The following is a 16,882-nucleotide window of genomic DNA, read 5'->3' on the forward strand; positions in this document are numbered from 1 at the left end:
ATGGAAATCTCCAGAAATTATGGAAGTTACTTACTATTAATTAGTATGACTACATTTGACAGCAGCTTTTCATAATTCTCTGAACAAATCATAAAGTGAAGAGTCTAAACAATAATTCATTTTTATTGACTCTAGGAAGAAAAGTAAGGAAACAAAAAGTGTATATTGAATTTTTCTCCTTAGTTAATTTTATATTTGGAAAAATCTTCATATGAAAACCAAATGTTTGATGTCAGCTGTGATTTTTTTAATGAACCGACAGAATAGTTATTTATAATACAAGTGCAGAAGGTATTGATATTCTTCCACGAGTTCAAAATATAATTTAGTAATTTTTGCATTGAAAAATGTTGTTTGGCAGAACTGATTTCTTTAAGGCAAATTGATGAATTGACAGATAAAGCCGTAGCGGAAAGTTCGGAGTGCCAACATAGAATAATAAAATATAACCATGAAAACTGTGCGTTTCTGATATATTCTCGCACGATTTTGTTCTACAAGATGTGGAAGAATGAACGGAATAACCACAGAATTAGAGAAAAACATTTTCGTTTTCAGTTCAGTCAACAAGAAATCTGAAAAAAAAATCGAATATCGTACATATTTGGTTGCGCTAGTAGTTGATTCGAAAACCGAAAAATCTCCAAAACGGCTCATTTGCGCTCATTGCATTTTTTACTTATTTTGAGGTCTATAATCAGCTCCCAAAATATTGACACTTTGTTTTTAACACCCGGTATATGTTTATTATTCTGAGCACTGATCTAATCACATATTTGAAAGATTATAAGTTTTTCAATATAATTCTGTGGTGATATCTGTCATTCGGGAATGGCGTCCAAAGTTGGTTGTGTTATTGTCAAAACAAAAACAGTAAATTGATGTAATAAACATTAAGTGACAAGAATGTGTAAAATGCCCTATTAATTCGCATTGTCGGTTGACTACTCAAAATGGCAACAGCTTTAGAGTCGCCTATGGGTGATAATGCCTGGATCGATTTTTGCGAACGACATGCTAGTGCAGCGGCCCAGGATTTCTCAAAAAGCTGTTCTCATTTTATAACACATAACTTGAGTGAACATAACAGGAATCTATTGACCCATAAAGACTTTTTACGCAAATTCATCGAGAGTTTCAGTGAACAATTCGAAGTAGATTATAACAGGAGGAAATTGCAGAATAGTAAGTCTATGAATGGTAGTTTGAAACACGACGAAAACTCGGAAAATGAAGAAGGTTCCCCAAAAATGCAACATAAACCATTTTTTAGAAGGTAGTTATGTGAATACCCCTAATTGTCTCAATATTTTTCAATCATTGCAAATATTTTATTGTTATAGACTTAGTTTCAAAATGTTACGAAGGGGATTCCATAAGCAACATTCAGATGAGATGGATCTTACCCACAATAAAACTAAACTTGCCAAAATAGTTGTAGAATGTAGAAAAGAAGGAATTGTTAATTATTCTACCCCAGAGAGCTTGGATCAAACAGGTAGCCCACAGAGATGGGAAAAATGTCGTTTAGCTCTAGTTAAAGCGGTTGGGGGATACATGCTAGAATTTTACTGTCCACCAAAAAGTTCAAAGGTATATTATGCAGTCTAAGAAGTTTTTCCATAAGATAAAAATTCTTCTTGTAGCCAAGAAGTGGTGTTTTTTGCGCTCTTATTGTTGAAGTAAGAGAAACTACAGCACTGGAAATGCCAGACCATGAGAACACTTTTGTCTTAAAGGCTGTCAACAATTTGGAATTTGTTATAGAGGCTCAGGATACAGATGATATGAGGTTAAGCTTTGTCAGTCCTTATTATTTTCTTGGAATCTACCAATTCTTTTTTGCAGGTCATGGTTGGCTACCATCAAATACTGTATGAGGGCCACGTCTGGAACTGATGGTTTAAGTGGAGATGGTATGACTAGGGATTACCAAGGTCATGCTCCCGAACTACCTCCAAGACATATCTTGGGTAGAGGAGGTGATAGGCTTTCATCCAGCAGCAACTTTGAAATATGCACCAATGATGTAGCTCAAAGTAAGGATTTTGAAGTCACTTATTGCTTTTAGTTATTAAAAAATTCAATGAATTCGTAGCAATGATGGAGACTGATATTGGTCAAACATTGAAGAAGGAATATTGGTTTCATGGTACTTTAGGCAGGTCTGAAGCCACACAACTTGTACTGCATGGAGGCACACAAAGTCATGGTTTGTTTTTAGTTAGGCAAAGTGAGACCAGGACTGGGGAGTTTGTCCTCACCTTCAATTTCCAGGTTAATATGAAACTAATAACAATTTACATTATTATTGTTACTACAAGAGTTGGTTATAAACTGATTGAGACATCCACAAAACATTTATTGTGGTGATCCTCATGATCACCTTATTTTTTTGTTATGATTTATTGTTTTGGCAATTGGCCATTGGCTACAACTTTAAATAAAAATTCATTATTATTATTGAGCTGAGCCTATAAACCTTATAGCCAATAATGAAATATTTTAAACTAATTAAGAGAAATGCACTCATAAAAAGACTGATGTGAAGTCAGGAGCTTTTGAGCACTAGTTCATTAATGCGCCAATTGCACCCTTGGAAACCACAGTGCTTGTGATTAATTCTAAATATTAGAGGTGATTCATGAATCACATCTCATATATATTTACCAATATAAATTTATATGGTCTCCAAGAGTGAAATTGGAGAGTAAATAAACTGAGCTGAAAAGCTTCTGACATCATGTCAGGTCTAACATATCCTGGAAATTTCAAGTTTTTTTAGCTCTTTTTGTTTGTGTTTGGAGAACATGTGCTCAAAAACAATTGTCAATAAAGATTTCGTGAAACTTAATTTAAATTTCTCTTCATCATTTTTGACATTTCCTGTTTGTAATATAACAGCCATGTTATATTCTAAATCAAAACTTTTATAATTCAGGGGCGTGCCAAACATTTGAGAATGACCATCAACGATCAGGGTCAGTGCAGGGTTCAACATTTCTGGTTCCAGTCCATCTATGAGATGTTGGAGCATTTCCGCAACCAGCCCATACCTCTAGAAAGTGGAGGCAACTCAGATGTAACACTGACAGATTACGTGATCAACCAAAATGCCATGGGACCTCTACAATCTTCAATGGAACGTAGGAATCAAATGGCGCATCAAACAGCTGCTAATGGAGAAAGAAGGGCTCCTCCAATACCTGAAGTTAGACAAGTGAGATGAAATAGATATTATTGTTGTTAAAATCTTCATGGTTTTTGATGTCTCTGCCACGTTTACCACCCCTGTGTGTGTAATATTTCTGAATCTTCAGTGGTCATATGGGAATTTATGTTGCATGTTAGTTGAGTAGTGGTACCAGGGAAATTACAAAATAAACTGTTCTGTATCTTCGAAAACTCAATTGGAACACATGCTGTTCCTTTCAGTAATTGAAGATTAGATGTATTGTCCAGTAAATGTCATATGTCAAATTATGTGTGCTATTTAAGGAATTGTGCAATCTATGTTGCGGAGGTTGGCTGTGCTAAAAGAGCTTGCAATACTTCTCATGCTTTATAGTTCTGCTGGTACCACAAACGTAAGAAATGAAATCAAATGCCTTTTTTCAGTAATATTATTAAGTCATTCTGTGTTCATGTCAAAGCTCTTACTACCTCGAATTCTTATCTTTATTCAAGATTTATTTAAATTCTGAAGATCTCCTGAATTATACTATTGTTTAATTTAAAATTAATGTTTTCTTTTTTGTTGTTCTTCAGATACTTGTAGATATGTTACCTCTCAATCTTAATTTATTCAATAATCTTGTAAATATTTGGTGTGGCTCCAAACTCACATGAAAGCTGATGCTATTGCTGCCCTAGAAAATTTTTTTCACTTGTCAAGTGTTTTAAGAATTTTCTGTGAGTTTGACCTTCTTTTCGAAATGACAAATTAGATAAGTATATTTTTGGTTATGTATGCATTTCTTGAGATTCAAATAAGTTATTGTACATATTTTGATTTAATGGTATCTAATAATTTTTCCAATAACATAATTTTTTCAAGTTATTGTAGACATAGAGAACCTTCTGAAACATCCTATATATAATTTAACAATTGTATTTTGTTATATATTCTTGTTGATTTTATTTTATTTATTCTTGTAGATTCTCCACATACCTCCTTATTTACTTCCTATTTGAAAACATCCATTATTTTTAAGTACAAACATGTAAATATAACTTCTTGATTGCTAACTTTTCTTTCAATTCATTAATTTCCTTCTTTAGTGATGAGAATGACGAAAATATGAAAAAGGCATTTTTTTTGGCAGAGAGCTTTGCTGCTTTCAGAATTGCCTGCTTCCGCTTAGAGAGATGAGACCAGATAAACTGAAGCAACAGAATTTGGAATACAATTCAGTAATTAAAATCTCTTTAATTAGAGTAATGATAGAATTAAAATGTTGGAGTTATACCTTGTTCTCCACAGAGGCCAAATTAAAATGAATGGCATGGTTCAAACATATTATCTTCCACTATTATAAAGCTTTTTGTAAAAATGCTGTAAATTTCACCATAAGAACATTTATTATTATTTCCCAGTAAACATTTGAAATTTCTATAATATATTAAAATGTAGGACTTCGGATTCTTGCATATAATTTTGAACATGCTAGAATTTTCAATAGATAACACATGATTTTGACATCAAATATTTTGCATTAACTCTTGTAGTTTCCAAGAAAAACTATGGATGGGTTTTAATATTAGTTACTATCCAAATATAACTAAAATTTCAATATAATTTCTGATCATCCCAAAATTTTATCAATGGAAATAGTAAAGCATGGCATGCATGATGTACATCAGAAACTTCATTTCTATTAATTATACGTAAACTAGAATCCAAAATTTTTAGGTACAAACCGGAAATGGAAGTGTGCGAACTCAAGAACCGGATGGTAGCAACGAAACCCCTGGAAGAGCTATAGACAACCAATACAGTTTTGTTTAAGAACTTGCTAATTAGAAACATTGAAAAAATAATGTGTACGTAAACAGGCACGTAATAAGTGAAAAAGAGTCATAATTCTAATTTTGAAAATTTTTTTATGTGGTCAAGTTAATTATCTCGAATCTTCTATTTTAAATTGGAATTGAATTAATGACCCTTTAATTCACCAATTTTATGTTTTGAGTTCCTAAATTGATTAAAAAAAGTACATATACTGTAACTATTGAAAAGATTATACTGTCAATAATTATATGATATTTAAGGAGTTATTTATGAAATGGTGTCTGGATAATCAAGAAGAAAAATATTGTTATGAACCGATTACAATTTATGTGAATCCATAATAAAACATCGAAGTATTTGTAGCTCTTTTATGTTTATGCTATCTACATTAGGATATGTTGTCCTCGGATAGTAAGTCTCCATTGAGCGCCGCATTTCTAGGACTTTATCTAACCAATCGCGTATAGCTGGGTGGGGTTAAGCGATAACTAGAATTGCCATTGGTGAGATGAAGTCGTCTAAACGCGACGATCGACGGATACTGTCCGAGGAAACCGTATCTTTAGGCATGCCTCGTTCTCGAACGAATATATACCTCCCTGGATTGGCTGTTTGGTGAGTCTTTCTCTCGCCAAGTTACGAGGTGCGTCCTCTCCTAGGGGTTTGGTGTCTCGTTCCGAGATCGTTAGTGGACTCATCAGTTGACCTATCCAGCGATTCCTGCCTAGGACACACCATCGTGGAGAGGTGACCCTGTTGCGTTGCAACGACCCCTTTAAATCTGTGAGCAGAGAAATAAAAGAAATATAAAATTAATTATCCGAAACAGGTTTCGAAGAAATAATTATTGGTAAGAATAGAAAACTGGGCTCTGAAATTGAATCTTCTCGGATGATTCCAAGGGCGTAGAAATGGGGGGTACTGGGAGTAATTACACCGCCCAAGATTTCCAAAATATAAAATTTCAGAATTCTCTCAAAGGCGAAGAACGAAAATTTTTCCATAAAATGAACCGATACTCTTTTAATTTTCTTTTGAAATCGACACAAAAGCAAAAAATCGGACCCTTTTACGATTTATTTGTGAAGACATCAGTTTTTAATTGACTATATCTACAGGGTGTTTCTAAATTGGAGGTACAAATGAAAATGACAGATTTCTCGGATCATTTCAAGAAAAAAGTCCTATAACAAAGTCCCTGTTATATGTGAATTTTATTAAATGCAAATCTACAGGGTGAATCTTTTTTGGAAGGGTGCCCGCTTCATTCCTCCAGAATTATTTTTTTGTGAACCACTGGTAGTTTAGAAAAATAAAAAAAAAATCTGGTTCAATACTACACTTTTTGGTTTGTTTTAATTTTTTCGTATCTGCAATCATTTCGAGAAAGTAGTCATTCTCAGAAAAATCTAAATTATTATAACGATTCAGTTTGCCAGCTGTAATAAATAAATTAATTATAAGTTTTAGTACTTATTTACCAACTCTGTAGCGAAGATTAATAAAGATTCGATAAACTGGCTGAGCATCACAAAAAAGTAGGACTACAAGAAACACTCAGTATCTCGAAAACAAAGCGTTTGCGAGCTAATGTTATGGGTCCTTTTATTTTTAAAATTATCCAAGTAATCTCTCATTTTCCTTCGTAACTCCAATTCAGGAACACCCAGTATGAGATAAGAACAATCGAATTGGTAATTAAAAAAATTATTTTGAATAATTTCGTTCAAACTTCGTTATCAAACCTGTTTTTCTCACATTACATATATGAGCAAACGTAGTCGTTAGCAACAATTTTTTCGATTACCCCCCAAGAAAAAAAGATCTACGCCCTTGCATCTATCCGTTTTGTCGGCGTCCCCTTTGTTTTGTCATCTGTGATTTTTCATTCGTCAGCGCTATAGCTACTGTTATCCGTTGTTTTTTGTATCATTATTCTCACAAAATTTTAATATTGCGCGCAGTTGTCAAAGGACCGAACTGAGTTATTCGCATCAAAAAATTGTCTGTGCTGTATTTTACAATTTAATGTGTTTCATTCAAATTGCAATTTATTTGTAAGAACATCAGTTATTTCAATTGACTATACAGAGTGTTCCTAAATTTGAGGTACAAATGAAAATGACAGATTCCTCGGTTCATTTTAAGAAATAAAGTCCTATATCATGGGTCCGGAAACGATTTGTTTTCGAGATACAATTGTTAAAGTTCAAGTTTTTTTTCTCATAGCACCTTAGTTGCTCTATGAGAAAAAATCGTAGGAAAAAATCTTGAATGTAACACTTTTGCGCGACAAATATTGCTTAGCCATAAGGTAATAATTTTAGACATATGAAAAATTTAGAAAACTTAATTGGTAACAATTTTTCTATTAGGCTGCTGCCTGGTCTTTTGGCATAGATGTTCAAACTTAGAGTTAACATTGCGTGATATGCTAATTTTGAATGCAAATCTACAGGGATTTTCTGGAAGAGTGCCCGCTTCTTTCCACCAGAACTTTTTTTTGGTGAACCACTGGTAGCTTAGAAAAATGTAAAAAGAAATTGTGGTCCAGTTCTACACTGTATGGTTTCTTGTCGGTTCTTGTCGAACAATTCTTCAGTAATTCTCAGGAAAATTCAAATTATTATAAGATCCAGTGAGCTGAGACCACTAAATAATTAATTATGAGTTTTGGTACTTATTTACCCAATCTGTAGAGAAGATCAATACAGATTCGATAAACTGTTATATGTATCACAAAAAAGTAGGACTACAAGAAACAACCTGTATCTCGAAAACAAAGCATTTGCGGGCCCTTGTATAGGACATTCTATTCAATTATTCAAGGAATTTTCATTTCTCTTCGTACCTCCAGTTTAGGAACATTCGAATAAAAAAAAATGCTATTATTTCAAGTAATTTTTGGTTTAACCTTCGTTATCAAACCTTTTTTTCTCATATTACATATATGAGTAAAGTGTAAAGTAAACGTATCTATTTATCAGTGGTGGAAGCCATATAATAGATAAAAGAAGTAAATTTATCTATGGTTAATATTCTGTTTTGCCAAATCCTAAAAATCACAGACTACTAAAAATAATTTGACATTGACAGAGGTTAGGTCTTTCAATACAGTTTTTTTGTGTCGATTTCACAAGTTTTGCGAAGTTAACCCTGAAGTGAGTGAAATATTTGATGTTCCTAGGAATATCCGTATAATTTGATGTTAATCATAATGTTCAATGAAGAATTTAAACCAAATGGCTGAATCTTCATTCTTTAATTTCCCCACGCTAAAAGTAAGTATACAACTTTCTTGAATTCTCCATTTTGTTGATCTATATTCCACTAATATAATTAATTTGTGTGAAACATATAATATTTATGAAGTATATCAAAATTGTTCGACTTTTGAACTCGTATAAATAAGAGGCCATTCCATTTTCGTTTTCCAACCTAACTCTAATGCGCAATATTTTGTAAGTGAAGTTCTCATTTATTTATAATTTCATATTCACATATGGGAGTGACTTTGTTGAAAATGCCATCAATATTTATTCTATAGAAACTATTTTTGTAAAGTCAAAAATATGTAAATAAATATTAATTGACGTCTCTGTTGTTTTAATGCCTAATGCCTGTATCTCTAAAAGATCTATTTTTTAGGATAGTGAACAGATTTCTCTACCAGAAGACGATAGTTGTTTAGACAATGAAGATGAATATGATGCTCTCAATGATGAAACCTTTGGAGATATTGAATGTGACTCTACTGTCGATGACTGGGAACAACAACACGAAAAATTCGCGCAATTCGCAAAGCATTCAAGTAAAGAAGACGAAATAGGTGCGTACATTGTTTGCTACTAATGATTATCTTACTACTGAAAATACTAGTTACCAAATAGTTCTTGAATATTGAATCTCACCTGTGCTTAAGACAAAGATGAGTAGTTTTGTTCATTAATTGAGGTTTTTTTGGAATATTTCTTTTGATTTTTGAAATTCATGGTTATAAGTTGACTAGACTCTTATGTTCTCATCAAATGGAAACAAACCTCAATGATAACATAATAGAAGCTTATTACCCTATAAGGCTTTTGAAAATGAGGTACACCTGATAAATTCTCTTACAGATACCCTTTATTACATTTTGCCTGTTATAAATCTATTTTGATGGATGTTTTCATGTCTACTTCTGGTCTAAATTTCGCACAGATATCTCACACTATTAAACTATACTTTTTGATATTTGTTTCATTGCTGATTTTTGAACTGGTAACCCTTGAAGCAATTTTTGAGGTTATGATTATGGTTTGTTCAAGAATATTTGAGAGGTTAATATTACATTTTCTGTATTCATACAGCTATAAACATAAATGGAATTAATAAAAAGCATTGCTTATAACTGTTGTACATTGTCCTTTTCAATTTGAGTTATATTATGTACAACAAATGAATACTTGTTGATATACCTGACATTTCGGGATATCTCAATAAAGTTTTTATTTTTGTGCCGCTACCTTGTCAAAGATAAGTATTTTTTTAACATAACATTTTTTTGTTTTCAGTTGACAGTTTAAAGGATCTAGTTTTGAGTTCCTCCCCCCTAAACCTGACTGGGAATTCTGTCTGGGCTTATACACCTACTCCAAGAAATGGAGAGTCTCCAACTATCCAAAACCTTCTACCCACAGCGCTCCAACGGTCTAAGGTGGAACGCCGGACAGGCATTGACGAAGTTGATACCCCCAAGACTATTCAGGTCACGTCTCCATTTCAGCATAACATACCCAAGTCTACACCCAAGATATGTACTGTGGAGGAGCTGGAGAAGAGCCTCATCAAGACGACCAATGTCCCTCCCCCCACTCTGCCTGTTCCCGTGAAACCTCCGCCACCCCCGGGTTACCGTTTTGTCACTCCGCCAGGCATTTTCTTACCACGAGGGTATCCAATTCAAGGATACCCTCCCCAATACCCGGTGGGCCCCAATAGGTTCCCTCCAGGTTTTCCTCCTGCTAACATGGGGACGCCTATGAGACACGTTATATATCCTCCTAGATTCAGACCTATGCCACCGCACTCATTTCTAAAGGGCAACAACATCCTTCAAAGACCGCCTCCGGGACTGCCTTATCCAAATCATGTAAGTACTTCTTAGAACTTGTTTTTACTGTGGGAAAAATAGGTCTTGGTAATGTTTACACTTTCTTGTGAGGAAGTTATAGCTGAATTAATTTCTAAAGAAATTTTTCTGAAATTTTAGAGAACATAAGTTGATCTAAATGTTGGGCGGTTGTTATGTTTTTTGGGACGACGATTTTGTGAATAATGCCAAATGTGTAGATTAGTTTATGGTTTTTTGATATAAGCCTTCTTATGATCTCTTGTTCTACAAATAGAGCGCTCTATCATTCCGTTTAGGATGTCTGTAATTCTAAATCTGAGCTCAAATTAATTTCTTTCAAGTCGTAAACTGGATAACTCTGGAACAAAAAGTCCTGAAAACTTTAGATATTCAGGGTGGGTTTGGATCTCACATGGACCAGTTAAGTTTGTCAATGGGAACATTTCCTTATTCGTAATTTTGTTTTCCTCATGAGATGAAATTTTGCACTTAGATGTTCAATAAGAGTTTCAAGCTTTCTGGAAAATATTATGTTGGCCCTATAATTATAACCCCAAAAAATTCAAGAATATCAACAACAAAAAATCCAATATTTATGTGACGACAAAATTGAATGAGATTTCAAGTTGATCATCAGAACCATAGAAAACTCCAGAAGAATATTGGAAAAGATATACCCAATATTTCCATCACAAAAGATCTTATCAAGTTCAGATTTAGGGTGTATGTATAGAACAGCAATTTCTAGCTTTATGAAAAATATTGATTCTGCAGGCTGAAGGACCTTAGGTCTATGGCCATTTGTTTGTTTATGAACAATAAAGTACTGTTACTACAACTACTACTTGATTCTGTAAAAACAAATCGGACATATTTAAATTTAGTTTGTGTATGTCAAATAAGTATTAGAATTGGGGGCTCATTGTCTTCCTTGTGAAATAACTAAGAACTAACAATGACATCATAATAAATCACATCTCATGTAATCCTATAAACAGTTCTGTGGTCTCCAAGGGTTCCATACATGCATCAATGAATGATTGCTTTTTAATTTTTAGGACGACTTCTACGTCGGTAGTAGACTATTTTATGACAATCATTTGACCATTTTCAATGGTTATGAACTAATTGGAGATCTTTGTGGACTCGGCACTAAACTTGAAAACTGTTATAACAAACATTCATTAAAATTCGTGATTAAGAGTGCTGTGGAGAAATTATAGTATTACAGTGGACTCTCGTTAACTCGAACCTCGTTAACTTGAAATCCTCGATAACTCGAATTATTTTTAATCCCCTTGGAAAACCTGTCTAAGCCGAAAAAATTTCCTTGCATAACTGGAAACGATTTTACGGAAATATTTCACCATTTTTACCTCTATAAGTCGAAAACACAAAAATTACCTCTATAATTCGAAGTCGGTAGTTAATTCCAAACACCGCATTATGAGATTTTATAGAGTTTTGCTTTGTTTTTTGTTTAGTTATGTGAAGGCTGTAGGAAATACATTTTTTGTTCAATGTTTTTTATCCCGACTCCCCTAAGCTCCTAAGAGGCCTCTCAGAAGATTGGAATTTTTACGAAAAACTCATTTATAGTTTTCACTATCAATTTCTGAAACAAGCTTAAAAAATTTGAATGAAATGCTCCTGCGCATAATAAGTCAGGTTGAAAAAAATTTTGCCAAAAAAGAAACAAACAATAACACTTTATACTCACTCTTTTGACGTTTTGGAGTCTCAATCAGACTCCTTCATCAGATAAACTCTTAAAATATTCAGAATTTGATCTATTTCATTGTGAAATTTTTTATTGTCATTTCATTTTTCAGTAAATTCATTAAATATGAATGAATATCACTATTCTTCACCTCTATAATTCGAATAACTATTTGGTTTACCTCTGTAAGTCGAATTTAATCAAGGATGACCTGTATAACTCGAATTACACTTATGTTGAACATAACGTAACTCGACGAAAAATCTTGGTCCCGTGGTTGAAGTGGTTACCGCGATCCTCTAAATACCGGAGTTTATTTTAGAGTATTGTTAGGCAATAAATTCATTGGTCCCGAAGGAATTTCTGGAAACTTGGATAACCCTCCTATAATTGAAATATTCTGGCTCCCTCCAAGTGACTTTAGATTTACTATACCAGAACGCTCTTGTTCACGAAAAATTTTAATTAACATTCACTACAATAACTTCAGTTACAATAACTAAGTTGTCATCATTAGAAACTGCAGGTGGATTAATGGTTTACATTTTATATTGATTGCTATTTCCAATAATAGACCTTTGAAATTGTTCGAGGGAAAAGAAATTCAAATGATTAAAAAAGAAAAAACCCTCCTGAAATTTTCAATGTTTACGTTTTGGAATGTGTATAATCCAACAATCGAATGAAAAAAATTCGTCCGAGCTTTTCTTGGTAACTAAAAATCTATGCTCATTAAACTTGCTGCTAAAATCGGTAGTTAAACCTCATTGATCCTCTTGTCTTGAGAACATGATCCATTGATTTTGAAGGGAAAAAGTTAACAAATTTTCAAAAATTGTTATCTACGCAACTTAACCCAATTCAGTCATAAAATTGAAAACACTTATTGTTAGGGTGATTCCATTAATGTAATATTTCCCAACTCAAAGTTTTAGCTCTTATCATTTCTGTGTTATGCATTCTTGAAATTTCGACTTGAATTTCTGAACAGATTACTACGGCACGGATATTCGCTGAAATATTTTCGTCGATATTTTCATATTTTTTCTTCACAGGTTGAGAATTTTGAGAAAGAGAGAATAATAAGCAGTAGTGCAGAATTTGCGGTGTTTTTTTTTATTTAAAGAAGAGTGCACCATGTCCACCATAAATGCAAATAGCTTCTTAATTATTTGAATCGTTTTTATTCATGTCTTCATAAAACTTTTAAATTAAAAAATTACCCTCATCAGCATCCGTGATTTAAAAAAAAATCATTTGATAATCAGTTTTGACATTGAACATATTTTATGTTTACTGTTGTTATTTTAGTGAGTCTAGCTTAGATAATTTGAAAAAAGCGAAACATAAGGTCATATGTTGTCACTTGTTGACATATCTTTATTGACCACAAAAAAAAATGAAATGAAGAAGATCTCTTCTGTGGTTTTGTGTTTGTTAAATCGGCATCGTCTTCATTTGACAGAAAAACATTCGTAAAAATGTGCGAAGTTGATATCATGAGAACGGAATTTTTTTCTTTGAAAATTCAAAAACGACTCTCCTTTCAGCTGAATCATCAGGGCCCGTCGCATTTGCATAGGGGCGGCATGCCCTTAATGCCGGCTCACGTGCAGAATGTGCACCCAATGCACCAATACCAACAGCAGCAACAACACAATCAACAGCAGTATCACTACCAACAGCGCCAGGAAGGCTCTCGTGATAAGAACGTAGTCATAGACGAGTACGAGGGGTTGATGACTCCCAGGGAGAAGCAGTGGCTTTTGAATATTCAAATGTTGCAATTGAATACAGGCACACCTTATTTTGACGATTACTATTACACAGTAAGTATTTAAAAATTTGTAATAAAAAATTATATGATTACCAGGATTGTTTTCGGTAGTAACTCTATAAACATAAAAGTTACAAGTGAGCTAGATTAGTCAACTATAAATTTGCTGTTTTAAGTACCAATAGTAATTATGCGATTGATTTACACTTTCCTCTATCAGATATACAAGGAACGGAAGGCCAGAAGCAACAAAGAGAACCAGCAGCAGTTATTGAGACTTCAGACCGGGCGGCAACGTAGGAACAGTGATCGACAGGAGAGTCCCCTGACTCCCAAGGTTTACACCCCCCTGCAATTTGAGAACTCCCTTGGTAAGCTGCAGTGTGGATCGGTCATGGCCCCAAGAAAGATCATAGACATGGATGTGGTGAACTGCGACAAGGACTCAGAAAACACCTCCATGTCTTCCAGGGACAGCAAGAAAACCAAGCAATTGCTCCTGGAATTGGAGGCCCTCTATACAATGTTCCTTAAAGCAGAAGACCTAACCAATGCCATGGCCATCAATAATCTGAAGACATTAAAAGATATTAAGCTGAAGCAGCGTATCAGAGAACTGGAGAATGCCACAACTGTTGAGCAGAAACATGAGATCCTTGAGCTGGTGAAAAAGGAGAATGAAGATGTGGTGGAGAATCCCCTCGATTACATGCAGAAAATTGTGAATACCCTATTGCAAGAGGAAAAGTTCACAAGTTTTATGAATATCAGGAAGGGAAAGGTAGGAATTATTATCTGTTATAAACTGTCTCTCAAAGAGAGCTTATTTAACACTTTTCATCTGTCATATTAAAGTTCAAGTCAGTTAGGTTATGTTTCTGTCAGATCGATTTGAATAAAGTATTGTCAATTGGAAATAAGCTCTACCCTTACTAAATTGATAGACTGCTATGTCACCTAGTGGTGAACTAAAAAAGTTTGAATTTGAAGGATCTTATGCTTGTTCCACTTTTCTACTACATATTTAGTTAGAAAATATTTTCGCCCATTCCATCTGCAGCGTTCAGCTGAAAGTTTATAATTATGTCTCCATAGGTTCGTGTTGCTATTCATATGAAAAATTCCTATGTTCCATTTGTTCAAAATTGATCCTAATATGAGAAAAATAAAACTAATCATTCATTTCAGATATTGTTACTGAGACTTCTTCCTGCTATTCATTCAGAACACTTCTTCCCCCAGATCGTAGAGATTTGGGGAAAATTGTTGTTGAGTATACCCATAATTGGTAGAAGAGATACAGCAGGGGACAAAATTTTACCCAAGTTATATCCCCTATTCAAAAGGTGAGTTATTATTTTCAATTCATTTAATTTCAAATAAAGATTTTCATTCAAATAATAATGAACTTCATACTTGATTCACAAATATACGATTGTATTATTTTCCAATAGGTATACCCAGACAGTGAAAATGGCAAATATTCTGGACAATATTCAAGGGCTGACAGAGGTAACCAGATTGGAAAATAGCCGTAGCACTCCGTTAGGTCACCAGTCTAAAGCACCTCTCTATTTTGTTTTGATGAATCAGGTAATTGAGATTTTTAGCCAACTTTGGCTTCTTGCAGTAGCTATTTTAGGATCACTGGAAGACTGATTCATTTATTGATTTTTAATACAAGCCTTTTTTGAAAGCTCATTTCCCAAACATCAGTGAATCATTTTCCATGTTGTCTGTAATTTTCTAGTTTTGAATCGGGGATGGTCTTGAATGATAAGGTTTGGCTCATTGATGGCAAATCGGTCCATAAATGAAATTCTGTATGTCCGTTGAATAAAAAAAAAGGGGGAAATCCTAAAAACTTGAAATTTGTGGATACCCTAAGGATATTGATGGACAAAATAGGATATGGCTCTTTGAAATTTGTATTTCCTTATATTCATATTCATCTAGATAAATTAATCGACAAAAATGAAATTTTTGTATTATGTAAAGTCAAAAATTCTTCAATAATAATAATTCTTATTAATATTCATCATTTCAGTTTGGCTTATCGGCAATGACAGCCTTTTTGGTGAGGAGTGAATTCCTGATGTCAACTAATGAAGTGATCGAAACTCAACAAACGGCTCTGTTTAACTTCATTATTACTGTGACTGACCTGCTTAGCCAAATATCGAAAATTCCTTTCCCTCTAGAGGGAATGTCACAACTAACGTTGAACAAGCTTTGTCAGCGCATACCTAACCTCAATGCAGACAGAACCATGATACTAAGGAAACACTTTGTTGAGGAGAAGGATTGAGTTCTTCATTCAGATGAACATTGAATTACAATGTGTGAAAATCACTGGATAATGTTGAGCTCATTTTTTTTTTGTGAATCCATAAGTAAGGGACAAAGATGCCTTGGTTATATATTAACTCCTTTTGAGGTTAACCAGACAAAATTAATGGGGCATTTTTTTAAGCATTTTTCTTATAGTTGTTTTTTTTTTGTGGGTTCAGCTGTTTCTTAATGTCTCGAACTTATTGGGTAATTTATAATAATTTATTCATGAAATTAAGGATCATTGTTGAGGACTAATTGTTTATTGATTCAGCAAGACAATTGTTATAATTTTTAGATATTACCGTATTTGTATATTTTTATTATTGATTCATCTTTCAGATTCGATTTCTTGTTAGTGATGATATATTTTTTATCTTGTCTTCAGATTAATTGTGAATTATGGAATTTTAAGCATTTGTATCATTTTTAACTACAATTTAAATGCAAAATATTTGTTTTAAAATTGCATTGATGAATGTAATTGTGGAAGAGATGTAAATTGATAAAAAGTTATATTTGATAATTATGAGGTTAGAGATCCACCCATTTTTTAATTTTATTTGAAGATATCGAAATATGTTCGACAGATATCTTTGTTATTAAGACCTTACTTCCTATTTAGACGCTTACTTTGATTAGGTCAATGTCAAACTAATATATTTTAATCAATGTTTGACTACCATTGCAAATAAATTTCATCCTTATCAAAATCAGTTTTTTATTATTAATCATCATATACTTTGAAATTTATATTAGTAGAACGAAGGAGCTTGGCACTAGTCAGGCTTTCTTATTTTGAAATTTGTTTTAATGAAATGACAGTTCAAGTTTTTTTCCAACTTTAAAAAATCTCATAAAGAGGAGGAGAAAACAACTTATTTCTATTCTATTTGAAAGACTATTGCAACATTTCTTGATTGTTGGTAT

At 33.3% G+C, this 16,882-nt stretch overlaps 2 protein-coding genes across 3 annotated transcripts; both read left to right on the forward strand.

Annotated features, from left to right (window-relative positions):
* Positions 1-809: 809 nt before the first annotated feature.
* On the forward strand, positions 810-5,369 carry LOC123675791 (SH2B adapter protein 2). 2 transcript variants are annotated; one of them, XM_045611311.1, is made up of 7 exons: positions 810-1,276; positions 1,344-1,593; positions 1,647-1,792; positions 1,849-2,039; positions 2,099-2,277; positions 2,942-3,220; positions 4,897-5,369. In XM_045611311.1, the coding sequence occupies exons 1-7, from the start codon at positions 954-956 to the stop codon at positions 4,957-4,959; spliced, it is 1,431 nt and encodes a 476-aa protein (XP_045467267.1). In that variant the 5' UTR covers positions 810-953; the 3' UTR covers positions 4,960-5,369. The 2 variants fall into 2 exon arrangements, with proteins under 2 accessions (XP_045467267.1, XP_045467266.1); XM_045611310.1 differs by having other exon boundaries at positions 811-1,276; positions 4,913-5,369.
* Positions 5,370-8,087: 2,718 nt separating this feature from the next.
* On the forward strand, positions 8,088-16,665 carry LOC123676879 (protein PAT1 homolog 1). The gene is made up of 8 exons (XM_045613140.1): positions 8,088-8,292; positions 8,660-8,840; positions 9,565-10,142; positions 13,395-13,673; positions 13,842-14,402; positions 14,810-14,967; positions 15,076-15,214; positions 15,669-16,665. Exons 1-8 carry the CDS (start codon positions 8,236-8,238, stop codon positions 15,927-15,929), a joined length of 2,214 nt encoding a protein of 737 aa, XP_045469096.1. The 5' UTR covers positions 8,088-8,235; the 3' UTR covers positions 15,930-16,665.
* The last annotated feature ends 217 nt before the right edge of the window (positions 16,666-16,882 follow it).

The sequence above is a fragment of the Harmonia axyridis genome, chromosome 3 (genome assembly GCF_914767665.1).
Source record: "Harmonia axyridis chromosome 3, icHarAxyr1.1, whole genome shotgun sequence".
Taxonomy (NCBI): domain Eukaryota; kingdom Metazoa; phylum Arthropoda; class Insecta; order Coleoptera; family Coccinellidae; genus Harmonia; species Harmonia axyridis.